The sequence below is a fragment of the Artemia franciscana genome, unplaced genomic scaffold (genome assembly GCF_032884065.1).
Source record: "Artemia franciscana unplaced genomic scaffold, ASM3288406v1 PGA_scaffold_55, whole genome shotgun sequence".
Classification (NCBI taxonomy): Eukaryota; Metazoa; Arthropoda; class Branchiopoda; order Anostraca; family Artemiidae; genus Artemia; species Artemia franciscana.
In genome coordinates this window covers 490,120-511,277 of record NW_027062695.1, presented here as the reverse complement: position 1 = coordinate 511,277, position 21,158 = coordinate 490,120, and the positions used below count along the sequence as shown (strand labels likewise).

General features: G+C 34.0%; 1 protein-coding gene across 3 annotated transcripts in view; it reads left to right on the top strand.

Annotated features, from left to right (window-relative positions):
- The first annotated feature begins 316 nt into the window (after positions 1 to 316).
- LOC136042001 (proton-coupled zinc antiporter SLC30A2-like) overlaps positions 317 to 21,158 on the top strand; it is a 55,576-nt gene continuing 34,734 nt past the window's right edge. Inside the window, exons 1-4 of one of the 3 annotated variants that reach the window (XM_065726833.1) lie at positions 317 to 403; positions 10,960 to 11,448; positions 13,890 to 13,987; positions 19,607 to 19,711. In XM_065726833.1, the coding sequence (XP_065582905.1) occupies positions 10,979 to 11,448; positions 13,890 to 13,987; positions 19,607 to 19,711 (673 nt within the window). In that variant the 5' untranslated portion in view covers positions 317 to 403; positions 10,960 to 10,978. Of the gene's footprint in view, positions 508 to 10,959; positions 11,449 to 13,889; positions 13,988 to 19,606; positions 19,712 to 21,158 lie in introns of all 3 variants that reach the window. The other 2 variants (XM_065726834.1, XM_065726835.1) reach the window with 2 other exon arrangements.

Genomic DNA, 21,158 nt, shown 5'->3' with positions numbered 1-21,158 from the left:
TTTGCATCAGGCACAAAATCAGTCGAAAAAAGCCAAAGGCCAGAAAAGCACAGCGAAACGAGTGTACTGGCGTCAGGGACCCCAAGGGCAGAGCCCCTTGGTATTTAATCAACAAACCGTGGCACAGAGCTATCCCTACTTGGGAAATAGAAATATTGAATATAATTGGTTTATTTCAATTTCAAATCGTCTTCTATGTTCATTCCTATGCCGTGGCATGAGATTCTAGCGTTATTGGTCTTTTCATCTCTATGTCTAAATCTCTGTATTTGCGGACCGAAAACTGCGAAAATTATGTCCATCTCAATTAGGCAATACAGCAAATTGTTCGTGTTAAAATTTGAAACACAAAAATGCGGTTTTGCTAATTTGAGAATTGCAGTTTAAACTTCTTAATCAAATTGTAATATTTAGAAAATGAACTCCGAGGAAAATCGAGTTAATCTTAAGGCATAATGAAAATCCAACAGAGTGCTTGAAAATAGATTTCTTTTGTGAATAATTCAGGTTATAGCCTAATAACCTAGACTAGCCTACCTTTTGGTCCTGTGTTCAACTCTTTCCTAACATGATTAGTGCCATGACAATTGCATCCTAGACCCCTGATATGTTTGTATAGCCATAGACTATACAAAATAAAGTTTGTGATTTTTTTTTGTTGGGTGATTTTTTGTTATGGTGATTTTTTTTTGTAATGGGTGTTATTAAGCCAGGCTACTGTTGTTAAGAAATTAATAGGCTAGCCTTTGCTACAAAAAAGATGCAGTTGTCATGGTGGCACCTATTATATTTTGAAAGAGTATTTTAAAGGCATAGGATAGAATTCTTAATAAGGGTGTTTTGCTCAGAAAGTATCCTAGGCTAGATGATTTACAAGTATGAAACTTTTTTGATAGTATCTTAGATGAGATGCTTTTATATATTTTGGAAAGTAGTTAAGTTGGGTCAATAACATTTTCAGCAATGGATCCAGAGCCTCAACAATCCTCCAGGAGGGTAGGCTACATTGAAGCACCAGATAATGTTTATATTAACAGATCATTCTCTTAGCTAAGAAACAAACTTACCTCCATAGTCAGAATTGCATCCTGAATCCAAATTTAAAATTTACTTGCATTGGAAATGGACTTTACCACCACCTCTATAGGCTATATGCCAATTCAGGGTATATATTTGCACCTTTGAGAGGCGAGGATAACTTTCAAGCTTACCTTTATAGTCAGAATTGTATCTTGAATCCAAATGTAATATTCATTTTTGTCAAAAATGAACTTTATCCCCCCTTATATACAAATATATATCCTGGTTTGGTATATATAGTGTAGTTCATTTCCAATGCAAATAACTATTAAATTTGGATTCAGGATAAAATTCTGATTATAGAGGTAAGTTTTTTTCTTAGGTGTCTAAATTATTTGTTAATATTGTGTTAATATTGTTAATAATATAAACATTAGGCCTACCTGAAGCACCTACCTCCAACAATTATTACTATATCCAACATTCAACAATTATTATGTGATACAATTTAAATCTTGAGAAATTGCTTTACTTATTAGGCTAAATAAAAGAAAAGGAAACAGTTCTCAGCCTCATACCTTTCTCAGACCTAATTTAAAAGGTATTTAAATACATTTATTGAATATAGAGGAAAAACTTTGATGTGGCTTAAAGCCAATTGAAATAATAGGAATTGTATTTTCAAAAAGATAACCCAATGAGCTTTGAAAGAAACTATGTGCATCCAGGTTGTCAACAGGGTATATCTGCAATGTCTTAGGAACAGCTAAAGATGTTAAGTTAAACTTTCATGGTATATTAAGGGGGGGTGTTGAACTAAATTAAAAAGAGAAAACTGTGTTCATTCAAGGTTGTCAAAACCATTTATCTGCAATAACCCGGTAACACAAAATGGCATAAATTAATTTATGATCAAGCAATTAGATTTGGATGCTTAAGTTCTAGAGTCTCAAACCAAAATTAGGTAAAATCATATTTTTCTCACCAGGGTTGAAGTAGATATAGACCTGGCTTCTATGCAATGTTCTAACTCTTAGAAGTAGAGAGGAGTTGTTATTTAGGTATTGAATCCATTCCTGAAGGCTTTATTAACATTTATCAGTTTTGTTGCAAGTTTGTAAAAGGCCAGTCACATAGAATTTAACCCTAATTTACAATTATTTACCCTAAATTGTATCCTAAGAAAGTGTTCAAAAGAAGACCTTTGAACATAGACCTTTGATCTATAGGGTACTGACAATTGAGTAATTTAGACACAGTTTATAGTATGGACATAACATTGTCTTCTTATGAACTTGGAAACTGTTTTTATTAGACAAATAGAACTTATGAAAAATGGAGCAGCTACATGCTGACATCCAGTTCTTTCCAAATCAATATACAGGATTGCCAAAAAACAGAGGATTGGTTGGTGAGATTAAAGAGCAAACAGCAATCAGTGAATCCAGTTTTGTCATTACAGATTTAAAGTACTTTCAAAAAAACAAAACAATTGATGTACAAGCAGAATACCAATGAATAATGACTTACAGCACTTCATTATGCTTCTGAGTTTCTAGTTAGTGTTAATAATTGTGTCTCTTTTTCTGATACTGACCCTTTTTTTTTTTACTTAAATTACAAGTGATTCTTCTGCAATAGCTTGTTCACCTGGAGGTCCTTCCTTGTCATTTTGTAGTGCTATGTCTGAAAATATAAAGAGATCATCAATGCCTGCTTACTCTAGGTCCAAGTTCCAATGTAGGTAGCCTTCCAAATAAACTTCCAGAACTTTCCATTTGTCTGATTACAGAAGAACTAGATGTTCAAGTGATAAAACTACATGTGTCCTACTGGTCAAATATATCAAACAACAACAGAAGTTGATGTTGCAGCTATTATGGAAGCTCCCCCCCCCAAAAAAATGCCTTGTCAGCTTTATTGCCTGATGAAATTAAGATCAGTAGCTACCAGCTCTTCTTAAACTTGAACACCCCACTGTGCTGTCAAGTAGTGTTTTTTAAGCAAAAAAAAAGGGCTAAAAGTTAGTGTAATTTATCTTAACCCTTGACTATTGAGCAGACAGAGTCTGTCTTGATTAAAAAAATGCCCCACCAAAAATCCTCAATTATTGTGGATGTTGTATTTAGAAGCCCCTGTGCTCCCAGTAGTTATGACTCTGAATATGCTTTGGGTGCAATACTATCTCAAGTGAGGTCTGATTTGGCAAGTTATGATCTTTTTGTTTTAGATTACTCTAGTCTTGTTAAATTTTGTTGATTGATTGATCTTGCTTTTGCAGCATAGGTTGTTCTTTTGTCTGCTCTTTCTGAACACTTGATCTACTGAACAATATTTCAACCAATTTTTTGTTGAGAGGATTAATCATCTATTATTCTTGATCTGGTCATTCTTAATAATCTTGACCTTCTTTTTGAGAATGAAATATCAATGCCTGTTTATAACAGTGACCATGTAGTAGCTATTTCAGAGCTATGTTTACCCACTACTCAACCGTTTACCCACTACTCAACCTTCTTCCAACCAACAAAGGTATCTGACCAATTAAGGTATATTGATGGTGAACTAGTCTCTGAGAAACTTACCAAAGTCAGTTTATATAAACTCATTACTGATGACATTGAAGAGAATTGGTTGAATTTGTCAACACTGAAAGCCAGCAAATAGTTGTGATTTTTGTAAATATCTTAAAACAATTTATTGCCAGTTTTAGAATTTTTGAAATATAATTGAATTGATTTGCTTTCAAGTTCCCTGTAAAAAAAATAGTTTCCTTTATCTCTTGGATAGAATTAGGGGTTTTGAGTGTGTTGGTAAATGGAATGAATTGTTAGTAGGAAGGGTTGTTGTGACCAGGAGCTGGGTAAGTGCAGGATTTTTCTCTTCTCTTTTTCCCCTCCTCTCTTTCTTAATTGTTTTTCTTATTTAATAACATTATGTATGATGAGTTGATATACTTCAAATAAATAAAAGCTTAAGGAGAATTATATGTTTTGTGTTTGTTTTTAATAAACCCTTTATTTAATATTCAATCCTAAAAATATCAAAGCTGAAATTTTGTATGCTGAAAAGTCTTCTACCAGAACTTTTTGGGCTAAGCAATTAAAAAGTTTACAATTCATACCACTAAAACTAGCAGACTAATCATAGGCATTGCAATAGCACTGCCTAAGTAAAGAGCAACATTGGCACAACCTCTTATTTATTTTTTTCTTTGGTTTTAGACCAGTGCTTTGTATTGAAGAGTTGCCATAGAAACTTCTAAAGGGGCTCATTTGATTAGAAATAGAAAGGGCTAGGCTCTTTTTCATAGTTAAAAGTGATTGGAGGGTAAGTAATCCCCTCCCACACCCGCCATTTCTCGTTTAGGAGTCTCAATTGAATAAAAAAAAAAACTGTATGCATGCATATTTTCAAAAGGACATAAATGCAATATCATAGGCAGCACCACTCTATAATAGCTAGAAATATCATTGAAATTTCCAAAGGAGCAAGTTCAATTCAAAATTACAAGTTCTGGTGCCCTTTTTTAAGAGTAACAAGATATTGTAAGGCAAGCAGCCCTTCTCCCAGAGCCATTATTTTCCAAACACATCCAATCAAAATTTTGAGACAGCCATTCTGTTCAGCATAATAGAACAGTTCAGCAACTATGTCTTTTGGGATATTAGACATGTCAACCCCTCACAATTATGCAATTGGCCCATTATTCTTTAAAACTATATTTTGTTTTAAATAAATCAAAAGGCATTGTGTCAAGAACAAGCAATATATCAAGAACAACTCAGTTTATTAAGTTCAAACTTTTGGGGATACTACTAGTACTACTTCTGCTGTTACAATTTAAATAAATAAAAAGAGTGTAATTATATCCAGGTTGTCAAAGAGTTTAGATAGAATCCTAGGGAATTATATTAAGTTTTATTTTTTAGGTCATTTTCAGAAGCTTTAAAACTACTTTTAAACTAAAAACTACTCTGTGTCAGAATTAAAAATTGTTGAAAAAGTTTCTCTAAATTACAAATAGCAACCCACACTATGGATCCTTATAGAAACAAACTGAAAAAAGTAAAATATAATTTTTTCCTTGAAAAAGACTATGTTAATAAAAAACGAACAGAAATTAACTTGAAAATCTTTTTCCACAAAACAAGTTTTTCAAAGAAAAGTAAAGAGCTCCATTAAGCCAAGAATGAGCAGAAATAAAGTTAAGTAATTTCCAAAGCGAAAAATTGCCACAGGTCACTATGAATAAATAAATAAAACTCAAAACGAACAGAAATTCCAATAAATAGCTGAGTCAAACTCAAAACTGTGCCTTCTCAAGACCAAAATATAATTTGTACTCTACTGAAAACAAAATATATGTTAAATGCTTCTACTTCTCTTTTTTCATGAATTTAAAATTATCAAAACCTTTTGGAATAAATATCAATGTATGTCAGTTAAATTGACAATCCATGATCATTTCCTTTTTTTTTGTTTCAATTCAGAGTATTTTAGTTTTTGGCAAAAAAAGTAAAAAGTATCAAAAAAATGTAATTAAAGCTCTTTGGAGTATAACAAACTCAGCTAGTAGGTAAATTCCGAGTTTCTTAGTTGCTGACTAAGTATCATAAATTTAATAAAAGTACTTTTGACTGCAATAAACTCTTGTATTGATAAATTCTGTGTGTTTTAGTTGCTGGCTCAGTACAAAAAAAAACACTTTTGTCTACAATAAACTGAGCTAGCTAGAAAATTCCGAGTGTTTTAGTTACTGACATCTAGGTTAGAATGAGCTGACTGCTTTCTAGTTAGGTTCGCTTAGGGTCACTTAGCGTGGCCCGTCAGTTAACTGGGCTAACTGAATGAACTGCATTAATTAGAATGAGTAAACTGCTTTCAAGCTAGGTTCAATTAGCTTCACCTAGTGTGGCACGCGACAATAAGTGAACCTAAACGAACCTAACTTGAAAGCAGTTAACTCATTCTAGTTAATTCAGTTCTAATATACATGAGAGGTTACAAGATTACCTCTTGCAACCTCGTGTATATTAGGCTCCTTGTCAAAATTACTTTCGACATATTGCCTGATAAAACTGAGTTTACCAATCTATAATAACTAGGCCCATTCCTCATTCTTTTATATCAAATATTTTGACATCCACGATGTTTTTCCAGGCATTTTCTTATCGCCGGAAGCTTAGATAACGCTATGTGTTTGACAGTATTTATCGTATTGTTTCACCGAGAAAATAAACTTAGCATGTAATATTTCAGAAAATGTTCTGGAATGCTCGGAGTACAGGGGGTTAGTAACTCCAATAGCCGCAGGGATAGGGCCGTCATCGGAGTATAGCTGGATGTACCTATTTATTCTGGGTACCTATTGGGGAAGGGAAAATATTGGCTAAGCGAAAGCTCCCCCACCACACTTGCTCGAGTCGCTAGAGTTTATAAGAAGCTGGTGAAAGAGTATTATCGAGAAATTAAAGCTTTCCCCCCTTGCATATATGAAAAAGCAGATCTTTTGACTCTAGACAAGACTCAACGACGTTACGATAGTCCGTACAAGTATATTTACTTGTAATTAGTGTTTTTAGTCGCTATGCATATGCTGTTCCATTGTGGTCAAAGAGAGGCTATGAAGTTGATAGAACTCTTGAATCTATCTTTGAACAAGATTTTTATAAGAAAAGTCAAACAGAGCGGGGAAGTAAATTTGTTAATCCACATGTAAAAAAGGTTTTATTGAATTACAATACAATGCTCTCTCATAGTCATTGTCCAATAAAGGTGGTATTGGCTGAATATTGGATAAGAACAATTTGAATTTTAATTTCAAGATATTGTACATTGAAAAATACAATACTTCTGCTTTTATTCAAGATTTAGTTAAAATCATGTTTATTTATAATCAGTGTCCTCATCGATCGCTGTCTAATTATAGTCCTCTTGAAGTTCATCACAGTAACAATCATTTGACGTTTTTCTTAAACAAAATTCCAATGAAAAACTTGTTAGGAGGAAATTTAATGTGGGTGATACAGTTCGAATTATTCGAATATTTTTGAAACAAGGACTCAAACTTTTCAAAGTGTCAAAAGTCTTAGTCGCGGAACCTGTAACGTAACGGCTACGTGATATGAAAGATGATGAGGTTCTTGGGTGTTTTTATGACTATGAACTTCAAAAAGTTAAAACCACTGGAATGTATCAAATTGAAAATATACTAAAGAGTCGAACTCAGAAAGGTAAGAGACTGTTGCTTGTTAGTTTGCTAGGATACAACTTAGATTTTGATTCTTTGATTGCCACTGAAGACGTTCACAATGCTTAATGATTTCTGCGTGACATTCACGTCCAATATCTCTGACTCCTTCTATGATGGTTTGAATAAAACTAGCGATTTTTGGGCAGAACTGTCCCTCACCAGCTAATTCGAGGGAAGATCTGAAGTTGCTCTTGTTGATTGTATTCTTAGAAAAATACTAACGATATCTTGAGAAAAGATCGTAATATGAGATTTAAGTAAGACCTCATGATTGGCCACTCGTTGGTGAGAACTGAAAAGAATCAGTGAACTCGGGTGAATATCCATTCATAACATTACCATACAAGGAATATGTTAGTATGACTGATTTGTGTCGTTCCATCAGTAGAAAAATTTCTGCTAGTAAGAATGGTGCATTCTATTTTAACCATTCAATGGAACAGGGGGAGATTTACATTAGTTCTGCTATTGACTATGAGATTGTTATTCTCAACAATAATATGAGACATGTTTTGGGTTTTAAACAAAATTTATTCAGTGGTCGAAGTGCTGGAAGCACCAATGGCATGGATCGTGTTATTTTTGTCGACTATCCACCCGGCTTCCCATTTGACAATCATATATTTCTTTTTGTATTCTTTGTTGAAACATCAAGAGTTGGCAATAGCAATGTCTCCCTTCTACATGCTCTTGAACGAAAAACCAATCATAAACACATCCACCACTACAATATAAAGCACCTTCAGCATATCCCATTCAACACTTTGAATTTGGAACTCTGTCAGTTAACATTAAGGAGCGAATTGGCGATCTTTTAGCAATAACAAAGGATTTGCCTGTGATCACATGTCATTTTTGACCTATTCAAAAATGAATTTTTGTTGTTTTACTCTGCTCTATTTGTTTTTGTTGTTTGCTAAGTTGTTTTGCTCTGCTCTATCCCTTACTAAAAAAATATTGCATCGGCTGCCGCTACTTTTGCGTTGTCTACACTACATGACAAAATCTCAGGTCTGGCGCAGGATCCCTTGGTGAGCGATTCAAATCTCGACAATGCGAGAAAGGTTTAAAAATGGCGAAAAATACCTCATCACCCATCAGCCTCAACTCAGGATGGAAGCGTAAAACATTGCTCTTGTCAAAGAAGAAAAAAGTAAAAATTGTTATATCAAAAAAGGATTTCTTTTCCTAGAAATGACAAATCTACCACATCAAGAACTTCATCCTTTAGTCAACTCATCTCTAAATCTTTTCAATGCAGAAAATGTTGATGTGAGTGTGAAACATGGCTACTATGAACAATTTTATCCGCAACAACCGCTCGCTGAAAACATACATTTACAAATTTATTTCAGTGAAGATTATTTCATAGATTTGACTTCCACATTTATAGATTTCAATGTTATTGTCAAAAAATCTAACAATGAAAAACCAAGTGCAGCCGAGGGGTTATCCTATGAAAATTTTGTACTACATAAGTTGTTTAGACAAATCAGTGTCTACATAAATGGAATGTTGGGGAACACAAGCAGCAATCTCTCAAATTATGCAAGTTGTCAATTCTATGCAAGTTCATCAATTGTGCACTACACTTGATGTAACAGTCGCCTCGGTAATACTTTATATATGAAAACAACAAGTTATGAGTTCTGATACTTTGACAACTGAGAAATTAAGAGCTAGTGGAAATAATATCAACCTGATCGTTCCTCATACAATCACGAATCAATGACATATTGCTACGTGTACATGTACCTACACCGATTCGTTGTTTATCAATTTTCGAAATTTCTTCAAAACTTGCTTTAGCATTTGTAAAAAATGCCAGTGCTGTTGGGTCATGGATAAACTCCCCACATAAATTTGAAATGTTTGGCGTTTCGTCTCTTGTATGTAAAGTAGATGGAATTCCGCTCTACAATTTATCTTTTGATAAATCTTACCGGACCTTATATAAATTGACAAGGTAATCCCTAGATCGAAATCACAATTTATTTGAAAATAGTATAACCAAACAAATGTTTGTGGAAACTTGTGGTATCATTGTATTGGATTTGTCTGATGCTCAAGATATGACTATTGTCCAAACGGGCACAGTATGTTTAGAGTGTACCTTTCCTGATTCATTAGCTGAGAGTAGTATTAATCTCGTTGAATCGGTTTGAAACCTATTGTTAAATTACCCCTGATGGCAGTGTTCTATTAGACTTGGCACCATGAAAACAAACCAAACAATCAATGTAATAAGTTTGAATCCCTACATGTTCAAATACAAATCCTATTGCATACCCTCGGATTTCCTGGACCATATTCAAAGTGTTAACAATACCCTTATCATTGTTAATAGTAGCCCATCAACTGTAATGACATTGGCTATGCATCTTTCAAACACCGAAGAATATTTAATTTTTTGATCCTCTTGCCCTGCCATATGCATTCTACACGCATCACATTAAAAAAATTCTTGAAAAAATTGGAAAATCTATTATTCAAAATCGGATAACTCTACAAAACCATCATCTAAAATCAAACATTTTCCCAAATTTACTAGATTTCGTATGATTTTTTCCTTCTCCAGAATCCAGTCATTTTTAATCCTGACACATTCACAACCGATTATAGACTAACTAAGAATCTTGCTAGTAACAAAGTTACTCCTTTTTTATAGATTGATTCAGATCGTTGTCTCTAATATATTTCAGTAATGTATTTAATCCTTCTTGTAGTCTTTGCATATATATTATATTCAATTTTGCTGCAAAGCATGACTGTTCTTCCAGCTTAATTTGCTTAATGATTTAAGATATTGCACAAAAATCTCGTCCCATTCTAAGGTTAACCGGCAAACCCTTTTAATTTCCGTTGCCACATCAGGCACTCTAGGTTTCATTTCGCCATTGTTAGCGCCTTCAATATCCAATAGAGTAAAGGCATCCATTACTAATGTTGACACAATGAATTCTTTTTCAGTACTGAAGTAAATTAAGCAACTCATGCAAGATTGCATCACCCTCAACTCCAATTACGTAACAGACGTTTGCATCTCTTAGAAAACATTCTCTATGACGTAACATGTACCTGCATCTCTTAGAAAATTAATAACACCTAGGCCTTGAGGGAGTCGCCGTTCAACTTAATTCATTAAAGGGAAAAAGGAGTAGTGGCTTTGGGTGCTGTAAAAACCAGTGAGGGGTCACTGCTTATCTCTGTGAATTGGTTCTTCAGTTTCGTAGTGTGAAAATTCGACTGAGAAAACCTGTTAGCCATATTGTCGTTTTTTCTGGCGTTGTGATTCGGGTAAAAAAAGACCATCCAGTGTCCTTAGTAAAAGTTTGGCCAAATTCTCAAAGCGGTATTTTTGTGAGATCTGTGCCAGGTTTATTTCTAGTATTACAAAGTTTCGTACTATATATATTTTTTTAGTCTTCCTGGAGGGATTAGAAAACCTCTCTTAGGGCAAACCCTAGTTAACGTCGACATGTACAAAATAATGTATGTCCAGTTGAAGAAAGATAGTTTTTGAATTATAGATCCTCTCCTTCAGAGCAAAATATTTCAGAGTAAAACCTATAGGTTTTTAAAAATAGACCTCTTTATTGTTTGTTTTTTCCTCTTTTGTTTGATTGGATGTCTTATTATATCCAACTAAGTGTCCATAAGTGTTCATTGTTTTTCTGTTCTAGATAGTACCTTCGAGGGAAAATGTCTCATCCTGAAGATAAAGAACAGCATTCAAGAAGTAAAAGCTTATCAAGTGATGAAGGTTCAAGATTTGATATCCATGATGTAAGCTCATTATTTCCCACTACTTCTTCCACTCCTGTACCAAGTAAGCCAAGATGGTCAGATATTGTCAGAGGACAGAATCGCGTTGCTAGTCCTCTTTCTGCACCTGTTGGTCATTTTCAGTCACCACCTAGATTCCATCCTATTGGGAGCCGTTCTCTATCTGACCTTGTAGATGCTGAAAAAAGAATTCGTCGTTATAGTGTGTCCCTACATGACAACACCATAACTGAACTGAAGGTTGATGATGAAGGTGATGATAGAATTGGTCCAATTATGGAGTGCCTCTGTGAGACTGGCGTGTGCTTGGTTCATTCTGTGGAAGGAATTTATACAAAAAGTGCCGATGATGCCGTTACTGATGTTCTAAATAAAAAACTAAGGAGGTAAGCTTTATAGCTTATTTATTCTAGTGCAACTACCTCCGTTCATGGATGCAATTGATATGGAGGGGGTGGCTAGTTTTAAAGGATATTTGGAAAGAGGGAGGTTTCAAATATGAAAGTAGTTCAAGTGTTTTTTGTGTAATAGTTCAATAGTCCTTGTTTTGTTTGTTTATTCTGTATTTGTTTGCAAAATAAATTGACTGATTGGCCGATGCTTGTGAAAGTTTTAGTTTGCTGTCGATTATGTATGCACCAGAAAGGAATACATTTAAAAGGGAGAAAATAAGCAAGTACTGATGAAAGGAAGTGTTGCATTAAAATACTAGGACTAAACTGATTGTTATAAAATATATGTGCATCGAATAAGTATTATTTTCTTAGAATTTAGAAAGCTCCTTCACTGAAAACTTAATAGATTGCCTCAAATATTACCGATTGAGACGTCAATAAATTCTGCTTTTAGTGCTAATTTTTATTATAGTAGAAAATAATGTATTTAAAAGAGGAAATTGTTGATGAAAGTCAGTGTCATATAAATCAAATTGATTGTCGTTCAATATATATAAATCAAGAAAGTATTTTTTTCTCGCCACTTAATAAGTATTCTCAGATTTTTAATATATTACAATGTAAAATCATTTCATAATTTCTTACTCCCTAGTAATTGCTATTCTTTTTAATTATTATATGTGTTAATATTCAAATAATAAGCTTGTTACATGAGTTAATTTTTGCACGTTTGAAGTTCAAATATTACTTTGTACTTTCACTAAAAATCTTTTTTAAATACATTTTTTTAGAATCAAATCCTTTTTAAGAGCATATTTCATAGTGATTACTACTCTTTATTCTAGTTATCTTTGGTGTCTCATTGTCTATTTCTGCTATCCTAACGTGCTTGTTGCATTTAATTGTTTCAGTTTCAGATGAGCTGGACAGTGATTTAAACTTAAAAAAACTTTATATGCTGTCGTAGTGTTGAACCACCAGTGTTGAATTACAGCAGCAACGACTAAGAAACCACTACAAAATGAAGCCGTTTAAGGCTGATGCAGCTGCGCACTTTCTTTCTCCATCCCCATCTTTTCTTAGCCCATTCTTTTACACCCTCCAAAGAAGTTCAAATTTCCTTTAAATTTAACTTTAAATTTCCTTTAAATTAACTTAAAGACACATCGTCGGCCACTCCTTCTCAAAACTACCTTGTTTAAAGTTTCTGTTGCGACTGACTTTGAGAAATTTTACTAATTTCTTAATAAGAAAATTATAGTTTCATCCATTTGTAGCTTAAGCCTTAATAATAGACATTTTTATTGCACTTTATTCTAGTTCTTTGCAATGTCTCCTTTTTCGATTCTGCTGCCCTAACGTACTTACTTAAATATATACTTACGTATTTATAAAAATACTTGCGTATTTATAAGTATTTATGAATACTCACCTATATACTTAAAATTTTTCGGATTACGCTTGATAGTGTTCTAACCCTCGATAAGTCTTTGCATAGATTGAAAATTCTATTCTTTTGTAATAACAACAAATTATTCAAGTATAATTAATTTTATTATGTCAAAGGGCTGATATATTTATTCTTGTAAGTACTTAGAGGTTTACTTGCGTAAATTTAACTCTGTCGTTTCGGGCAGCAATGAGGTTCAGTAAGTTATTGCAATTAATAGCAAGAAGTGTTAAGGAACGGGGCTTGAGGTTTGTAGCAAACTCTTTGATTGGAATCATAAATCTTAAACTTTCGCAAGAAAACTCATCTTATGCATGGTTTTGCCCCGCACTTAAAAAAAGGATTGAATGTGGTCGCTAAAATACACAAGTACCAAATTTAATCTTAAAAAAATGTGATTACACAATACAAGTTATAACTATCGATTCTAAAAAGCTTTGTCTCGCACTATCTTATACATTTTGTGGAGTTTTGATTTTGATGTCCTAACGTACTTACTTAAATATAAACTTACGTATTTATAAAAATACTTGCATATTTACAAGTATTTATAAAATACTTACCTACATGCTCAAAATTTATAATGCTTTAACCTAAAGATATTCTTCTCGTTTCAAGTTTTAAAGGCTTTTTGCCTAAAAAGTAAATTTTTCGTTAGCCTGTACAAGAATATACATTAGTTAGGATAAACTTAAATATTCTAACGGTTTTCTCTATGGTTTTCTATGTTCTATGGGTAGCAAATTAATACTGTAGCCAATTAGTTCGTTTTCACACTGTCTCCGAACTTAGCTTATGGTTCCGATAAGTGAGAACTTTACTTGTTCTTCTACAGCATTACTTATTTTATGCATTGTTTTACACCGCATTTAAAAAAAGGAAAAGAAAATAATATCGCTGCTTTTCTCCAGTGTTTGTTTTAGCCCCAGTCTTCTAAATGATTTGATTAATTCAGTGAACTTTTCATTTAATTCTCTTCTAGGAAGTTGATGATTCAAAATTCTTCACCACCAGCTTCTATGTCTGCTGATGCATCAGATTTTAAGGGAGATGACACAGAATATCGTTTTGTTGATATGAGTTTGTATTTTTCATTTAGTTTTTCTTTTACAATATGTCAAGGTGACTGAGTTCCTTATGTGGACCTTGCACTTGTATGAATTTTATGATCCCACCTCAAATTGGATAAATTTTCCCATACACGTTAATGTACGTAGTATATTTATCACAATTGAGCCTGATAAAGCTCAACCAGTTACAATTAGTATCTGAACAGTGGTTACGGTAGTGAAAGTAGAGAAAATACCCGAAGGTGTCTCAATAACTTGACAGCTAATGTTAAGGATGAGGAGTATTCTACTGAGCTACGTCGTTGGGGTATTGTGGGTTCTTTGGACCCTTCTTGGAGCCTAATTGTGAAGAATTTTACCCAAAGAAAACCCCAAATGTTTTTGCAATTTCCCTTATACTTCTATTATAATTTACAGATCATTGTTTGTTTAACGAACTGCCCTTCCCCCCATAAATAAGTCTTTGAGTGATTGCCTATTCCAAATGAAAAATAAATAAATAATATATAAGTCTTCTAAATAATTATAAACATTCGTATAAAAATAAATAAAGAAATTTAAACATAAGTCTTATAAAATAAATGATAGAGCGAACCTAAAATGTCTCTCAGAACACATATAATAAAAAAAAACGTCAGAAGGTAAACATATTGTTGTTGAGCTAAACTTATATACTTTCAAAAATCGTGAAGATCTGGGAAGCTACCTCCTTATCCTTGCTTTTCCCGCTAAGCACCGTCTATGTGTACAGTGTTACAAAAATTCCCTAATTTCATCTAAATAGTCCTCTTAATTTTTGATAAAGAGGAAAGATAACAGCGGTTTATTGACATTCGTATTTCCACATAATCACCTCCTCTTGCCTTAATATTTTGAGATTTCAAACCAGTCTTGAAACAACACAGATAACTCAATTAACCAACCTCTGTAAAAAGAACGGGTTGTAAGTAATTTCTAGGGCAGACAAAATATTAGTGTCTATCAATCTATAGCCTAGCCTATTCGTCAACTTAATAATATGCAAATATTCATGGCCGATATTATAAATATATGGTCTGAGTATGGAAAATGTATTCTGTCATTTATTTTCTATCTACTCTATAAACTTCTCGTGGTAAATAACAGCTAAAATGATTCTATCTATTATCTTTTTATGTTAGCTATCCCCTTAGGAATAGTTCTTTATTGCCTAATTGTTTGCCTAATTTTTTTCGGAAGACTCATTTTTTTTTCTGCTTATGTGTTAATGCGTTTTGAAACAATTAACGCTAAGAATTCTCCTTCACCTAAAGTATGACTACCAGGGTATCGAGCTTTGCTCGATGGAGCGAATTTTAGACACAAATACGGCGTAAAATACATCCCTTCCCCCGTGGGAATGCGCACCCCATACACTGATTCACACAAAATAATTTGTTTGCGCAATTTTTCTAGTTTTAAGTTTTTTAAAACAAAGATATAAAGGGGAAAGGTATCTTTCAAATTCTAAGGGTGAATTCTCCCCCTTTAATTGAAATACCTGGCTAATGCAGAGGTTAGAAAATATTTGTCTTATTTTGGATTGCTTATAATAATGCCATGAAGTTTTACAAACGACAAAAGAAGAACCCTACGCAAAATAAAAAATTCTCAGTCTGTGGAAAGACCTATGTAAAACAAAGAGTCCCAAAATATGTTATGGGATAGTTTATCTTGTACACAAAAATCATGATTTTAGCTACAACCGCTTACTCTTTTCTATGCCTGGCTTTTCAATAAAAAAAAAATAGTAATTGTTAGTCAGACAACTTTTAAGTTTGAATACTCACTGGACTTTATTTCTGCCTGTATTAAACTTTCACACTAGTGACCCAAGCTTCCGTCTGTGATGCGAATTTTAGGCATGTAAACTGCATGCGATGCGTTTCCCCATACTGTTGAAAGTCCCCCAGCAGAAAAACAATCCCTCCGTAGCCTAATTAGCAAAAGAAAAAACCCTTTTGTGTAATTTTCCTAGATTTAATTGTATTGACATTAATTTTTGTTTGTTTGGGCAATTCGTGAATTTATGCCCCCGAACTGTGCAAAGAAAAAACAAACTTATTTTACTAAAAATTGAATTCTAAGCTATGATGTTTTTAGTTGAAGATCTTGCTAGGATATGGCGGCTAAAAAAAGCAAAAGCACATTGCAAAATCAACTCATGTTGAAAGCTTTATGAATAGTAAGAATGTGGTTGTTATTTAGACACCTAGTCCAAATGTCAAACTTTACATGGACTGTGAAAATTTACGGAAATTCCTCGAAAAATTCACGATAAGTTTTCCCAAAGTCTTAACCTATCTGGATCGTTTTTTCATGTTAGAAACTGTTAGTATATCAATTTTTAGAAAAAAATATCGTGCTGTTCTTTTCCATGTCCAGTTTTAGGAAATATGGAATTCAAACCACTGCATCGGGTGAACGTACACAGTAATTTTTGTAAAATTTAACTACAAAGCGTGAATGCAGCTTTTCTGACTTATTTTTCTAGTCTGCTAGCTGTGTCCACATCCTCAAGGAGAAATTGCTGTTATAAATGCTGATCTTTGACGAATATTTTGTGGATATGCTCAGTGCTGGCACAATTCTGACAATTCTGTTGGCCTTTTCTCTTTGAATGGCCTTTATACCTTTATGTGATAGTGGCATGTTTGAATATAATCTTAAATGTTTCTATCAACCCTGCCCCGAACAAAAAAATTATTCCTTCTCTTTGCCCAATTTATAAAATTCTAGCTTAGTAATAGCCTCCTAACACTATCGCCTTTGAATAACGATCTAACTGCTAGATGCCTTGCTCATACAATTTTGGCCCATTACATTCTATTAATTTCATATGCTCAGCATAGGGGGATTATAATATTTTGATTCTTTTCATTGTTCTAATGACAGTTTTTAAACTAGGACTGATCTCAACGATTTTTTTTTTCAACCATCAAATATAACTTGCGTTGACTCGTTCTGACACAACCCAAAAACTAACATTTGAATGTAGTCAGTTCCAGTCAAGTCTGTCCCAAATTAAAAGCCGTTCCTTCTCTTACCCAATTTATGAACTTCTAGCAGAGTAATAGCCTCTTGTATACTATCGCTTTTGGATAAGGATCTAATCTTTAGTTAATTTTCTATGCTCAGTACAGAGGATTGTATTTTTTTCGTCCTTTTCATTGTTTTAATGCCAGTTTATAAACTATGGATGATACAAACAATTTTTTGAAACCATTAAATATAACCGAAATTGACTTATTGTTCTGACAGATGAAAAACCGACATTTGGATGTGGTTCAGCACACAATTTGCCCAGATAATTTCAGCTTAAAAAGGTTTTATACTTAAATGAATTCATTAACAAATCCTCTGCCAACATAAGAACAACAATAACGTAGTGACAATTTGAATGTACGTTTTGTCTTTATCTAAGGCTTTTTATTCTGGTTCTGGCACTCGCTAACATCAGTAATCTAGTTCTGGAGCCCACTGGCACCGGAATTCTAGCCTAGCACCAACATTTCTACGGATTCTAGCCATGGATTCTACGTTTTCTGCCCTTGCCGATTTCCGACAACCGGTAGGGATCTGAAAAATGTTATTCCCGTCTTATGTACGTGTCATGCTAGTTGGTCCAATACGCCACTCTAAGGGCCACAGGTATCAAGCTCAACAACCCTCTTAAATACTCTTCCTTTCCCCCAGGAAAGATATCTCGTTTAATGTAGGACCGTATTCCTATACCAGACCAATTTACTCTCAGTCTCTCTAGACTCCAGGCTCTACCTAGGCAAAATAAGTCAAAAGTAGATTTAGGAAAGAAGCTTACTTATTTTCACAACTTCACAAAAAAAATAATTAAGAAACACAATGAAATTGAAAATTAAAACCCCGCGGAATTAACGCGCGGAGGATGTTTGCGAAGTCTTTCCAGACGTGTCGTAATAATGGCTAGTATATTTGAACATGTCTTACCCGACAATTGAAATTCAAAAACTTGAAATTAAAAAAAAAGTAAATTAAGTTTACCAAAAGGGCATTAACCTAAAAAAGGGGGCCAAGGGACCCAACATTTTTGTTTAACTATTTCCCTGCCGAAAGTAAAACACAAACTAAATTCTTTTCCGGAGCTCAATTTTTAGTTCCACCTTTTGGCATTTTGGGACTTCAAAGAAAAAAAACTTTAAGTTTGGTCCCTATCCCTATAAGTTCTAAAGTAATTTCATTGGACTTGTCTACTTTCCATAGAAAAGAGAACAAAGTTTCCTTTCTTCTGAGAAAAAATTCTTGGTGAGTCTTTTGAACATCGGTCAAAAGCAATTATTGAAGAAGTGTCAAATGAGCCTGAGAACTATTAAATGTAATAATAATAATAATTTTAGAAAATCTGCCATGCCCTAAGAAGCTTGGAAACCCAAGATCTGCTTTCCTTTTTCAAGTAATCTTAGAATTTTCTCTATTTTCTAATATTGCTCTATGATCGTGATCGTAGGAATCTACATAATGCTGTCATCAAGTAGGACAGATGAGATAATTGTTTAAAAATTGGTTAGTTTTTTATCCCCATGAGAGAGATTGTGAGGAGGATTTTGTAAATCCCTTACGATTGACTTAGAACGACTGTTAGTAAAAATTCTTAAAGCCTCCCCGATCGTGCACTTCCTCTATGCATCGTGCTCTTTCGCGTGTTTTTATCAAAAAATTGTTAAGATATATTTTGGTAAAGTCTATTGATTTGAAGTTTGACCTGTAATGGAAAGTGGCATTTTTCGGTGACTCAGTGAAGATTTGTGTTCGAATTTTTTTGAACAAATTTAAATAAGTTTGACAATTGAAACATGACCATTCCGTAGTAAGACTTTCATCCATTTCAGAAAAAAGAAATGGGGGGAGGGGCTAACCTCCGTTTTATACAAAAGTATTCCATGGAATCCTAAACAAATTATAAGTGGCTATCAACGTCTTAGTTCCCCTCATGCACTGGCAGCTATCCTGGTCACAGGATGGATTTAAAATTAATGTTTTGAGAGGGAAAGGGGGGGGGGTGGTTGAACCAATAAAAATTTGGCTCTCCCATTTGTATTTTTGCTCCTTCAACCCTGCATTTAGTGTAATTTTTGACGATCTGGGTTGGGGCTTGTGCACCTTAAACCACCCATGAATCCGCTCCTACCTGGTCAAAGACCCATTGGCGCTGCCTGATTTGTAGAAAAATATAGTTATCCCCTGTAAAGTTTATAAAACTGAGGATGTGGCATTTTCATCTTTTACTATAGTGTCGTTACGTTTGACTGAAGCTATCCAACGATAGATAGGTTTTGATTGAAGCTATCATATATCCACAACTGCTAAATTTGAGAAGATCTATTTAAACTTCCAACTACCGCTGTGATGCCAGGAACTCAAAAGAAAATTAATATTTTGTTTAATACTCAGCGTCAAAAGTGCAAATTCTGACTGTGAAATTGGGCCCAGGGCAAAATTTGCTGTGGGTATATCCATACTGCCACCAACCTGGTGATAAAGAATCGCTTTTTTTCTCTTTTCTCGGTTGATTCTTTGATATTTTTATTCCCTTCCTCGGTTTATATATGACATTTGGTGATACGGACTATTTTAGGTCACTGTCACAGCAACTTGTCTAACATTGCTGATAAAAGAGCAAGAAGGAAGCTTATTATAGCATCGACTCTCTGCCTTCTTTTCATGATTGGTGAAGCAGTTGGTATGTTGTAATTATTACCCAAATTCTTCTTTATAGCTTATTTTTTGTTGTCTTCTTGTATAGGGTTGTTTTTTTTTTACCAAGAGAGAGAGAGAGAGAGAGAGATAGAAAGAATGAACGATAGCTTCGTAATCTTAAACAAAGAAGACAAAGATGAGAGCCATTTTCATTCTATCACCTACTGCTCTTTCTATCCTGTGCATAGTTGATTGATCCTCTGCTTGGCAATTAAGGTCCCAGGGACTGATCCCTGCTGTAGCAAGGTCAGGTGATCGGTTTATTACTTGTCCCTGTCAAACAGACCCAGCAACGGAATTGTTGATGAGACCCCCTATCCGCCAGCAATGGCTCGGGAGGATCCATCTTTATCTTTAGTGCTCTCTCTCTCTACCTCTCTCTCCCTCTCTCTCTCTCTTTCTCTCTCTCTCTCTCTCTCTCTCTCTCTCTCTCTCTCTCTCGTCTCTGTCCATGCCCATGTTTATGTCTGTTTGTCTCTCCCTTTTGAATTTTTTTCGGGGGGGGGGGGAAAGTTGAGTGTACGTAAAGTAGTCAAGTAGTTAAGAGAGCAAAAATAATCTACAGATTCGTAACAAGAAAGAATTGCGACATTTTTGATGAAATGCCCAAAAATTCCCTTTCTTTCGACCCTTTTTCTGAATAAGAAAAAGACCTGTAAATAGTTGATAAATCTCTGTTCTCTGTAAAGAGGAAAAAAGTGTTAAAAATATTTAAAATATAACAGAAGAAATAAGTAAATGCTAACGTCTCTACTGTGTGCTCGTTTGGGTCATTATTAAAATAAAAATAAAGCCACAGTTATTACCAAGTTGTTCCTCTTGGGGCTACCTACCTGACACATAATACTGCACAAGAAAAGAAGTATGTCCCTAAACATTCACATTTGTTAACGATAGGAAACACATTATGACATACCCACAAAGGAGAATAGAGAGGCAATTACTTATTTCATATATATTTTTGAATTTCTATGCATAAATAACAAAAATTATTATACAAGTTATTTCCTTAAAACTAATGTCTGGTCATAAATATCAGTAGTGAAATAAAAAAAGGAGAGGGTAGGAGAGAAAAAAGGATTTTTTTTCGCGTGTTTTTTCTAACTTTTGTACTTTCAGAGCAGTAAAACTGGGTAAAGGTGTAGGATAGGGCCTCTTCAGAAGGAGAAATGCTAGAACAAAAAAGACACAAATTTAGATTACTAATTTTATTCTCATATTTATAGTTTGGCTTGCATTTTTGACAGTTTATCCCCAGCCTCCCTTTAATGACCGCATATAGTTATAGACCTTTACCTTACCGTAAAACTGTTATGAATTGGGCTCGTATAGTCAATTCTAAACCTTTGTATTTCTACCCGTCAAACTGTTCCAATTTTAAAAGAGACAATAAAAAAGTTATAACCTGCAAATTCCCTCGATGTTGTCAG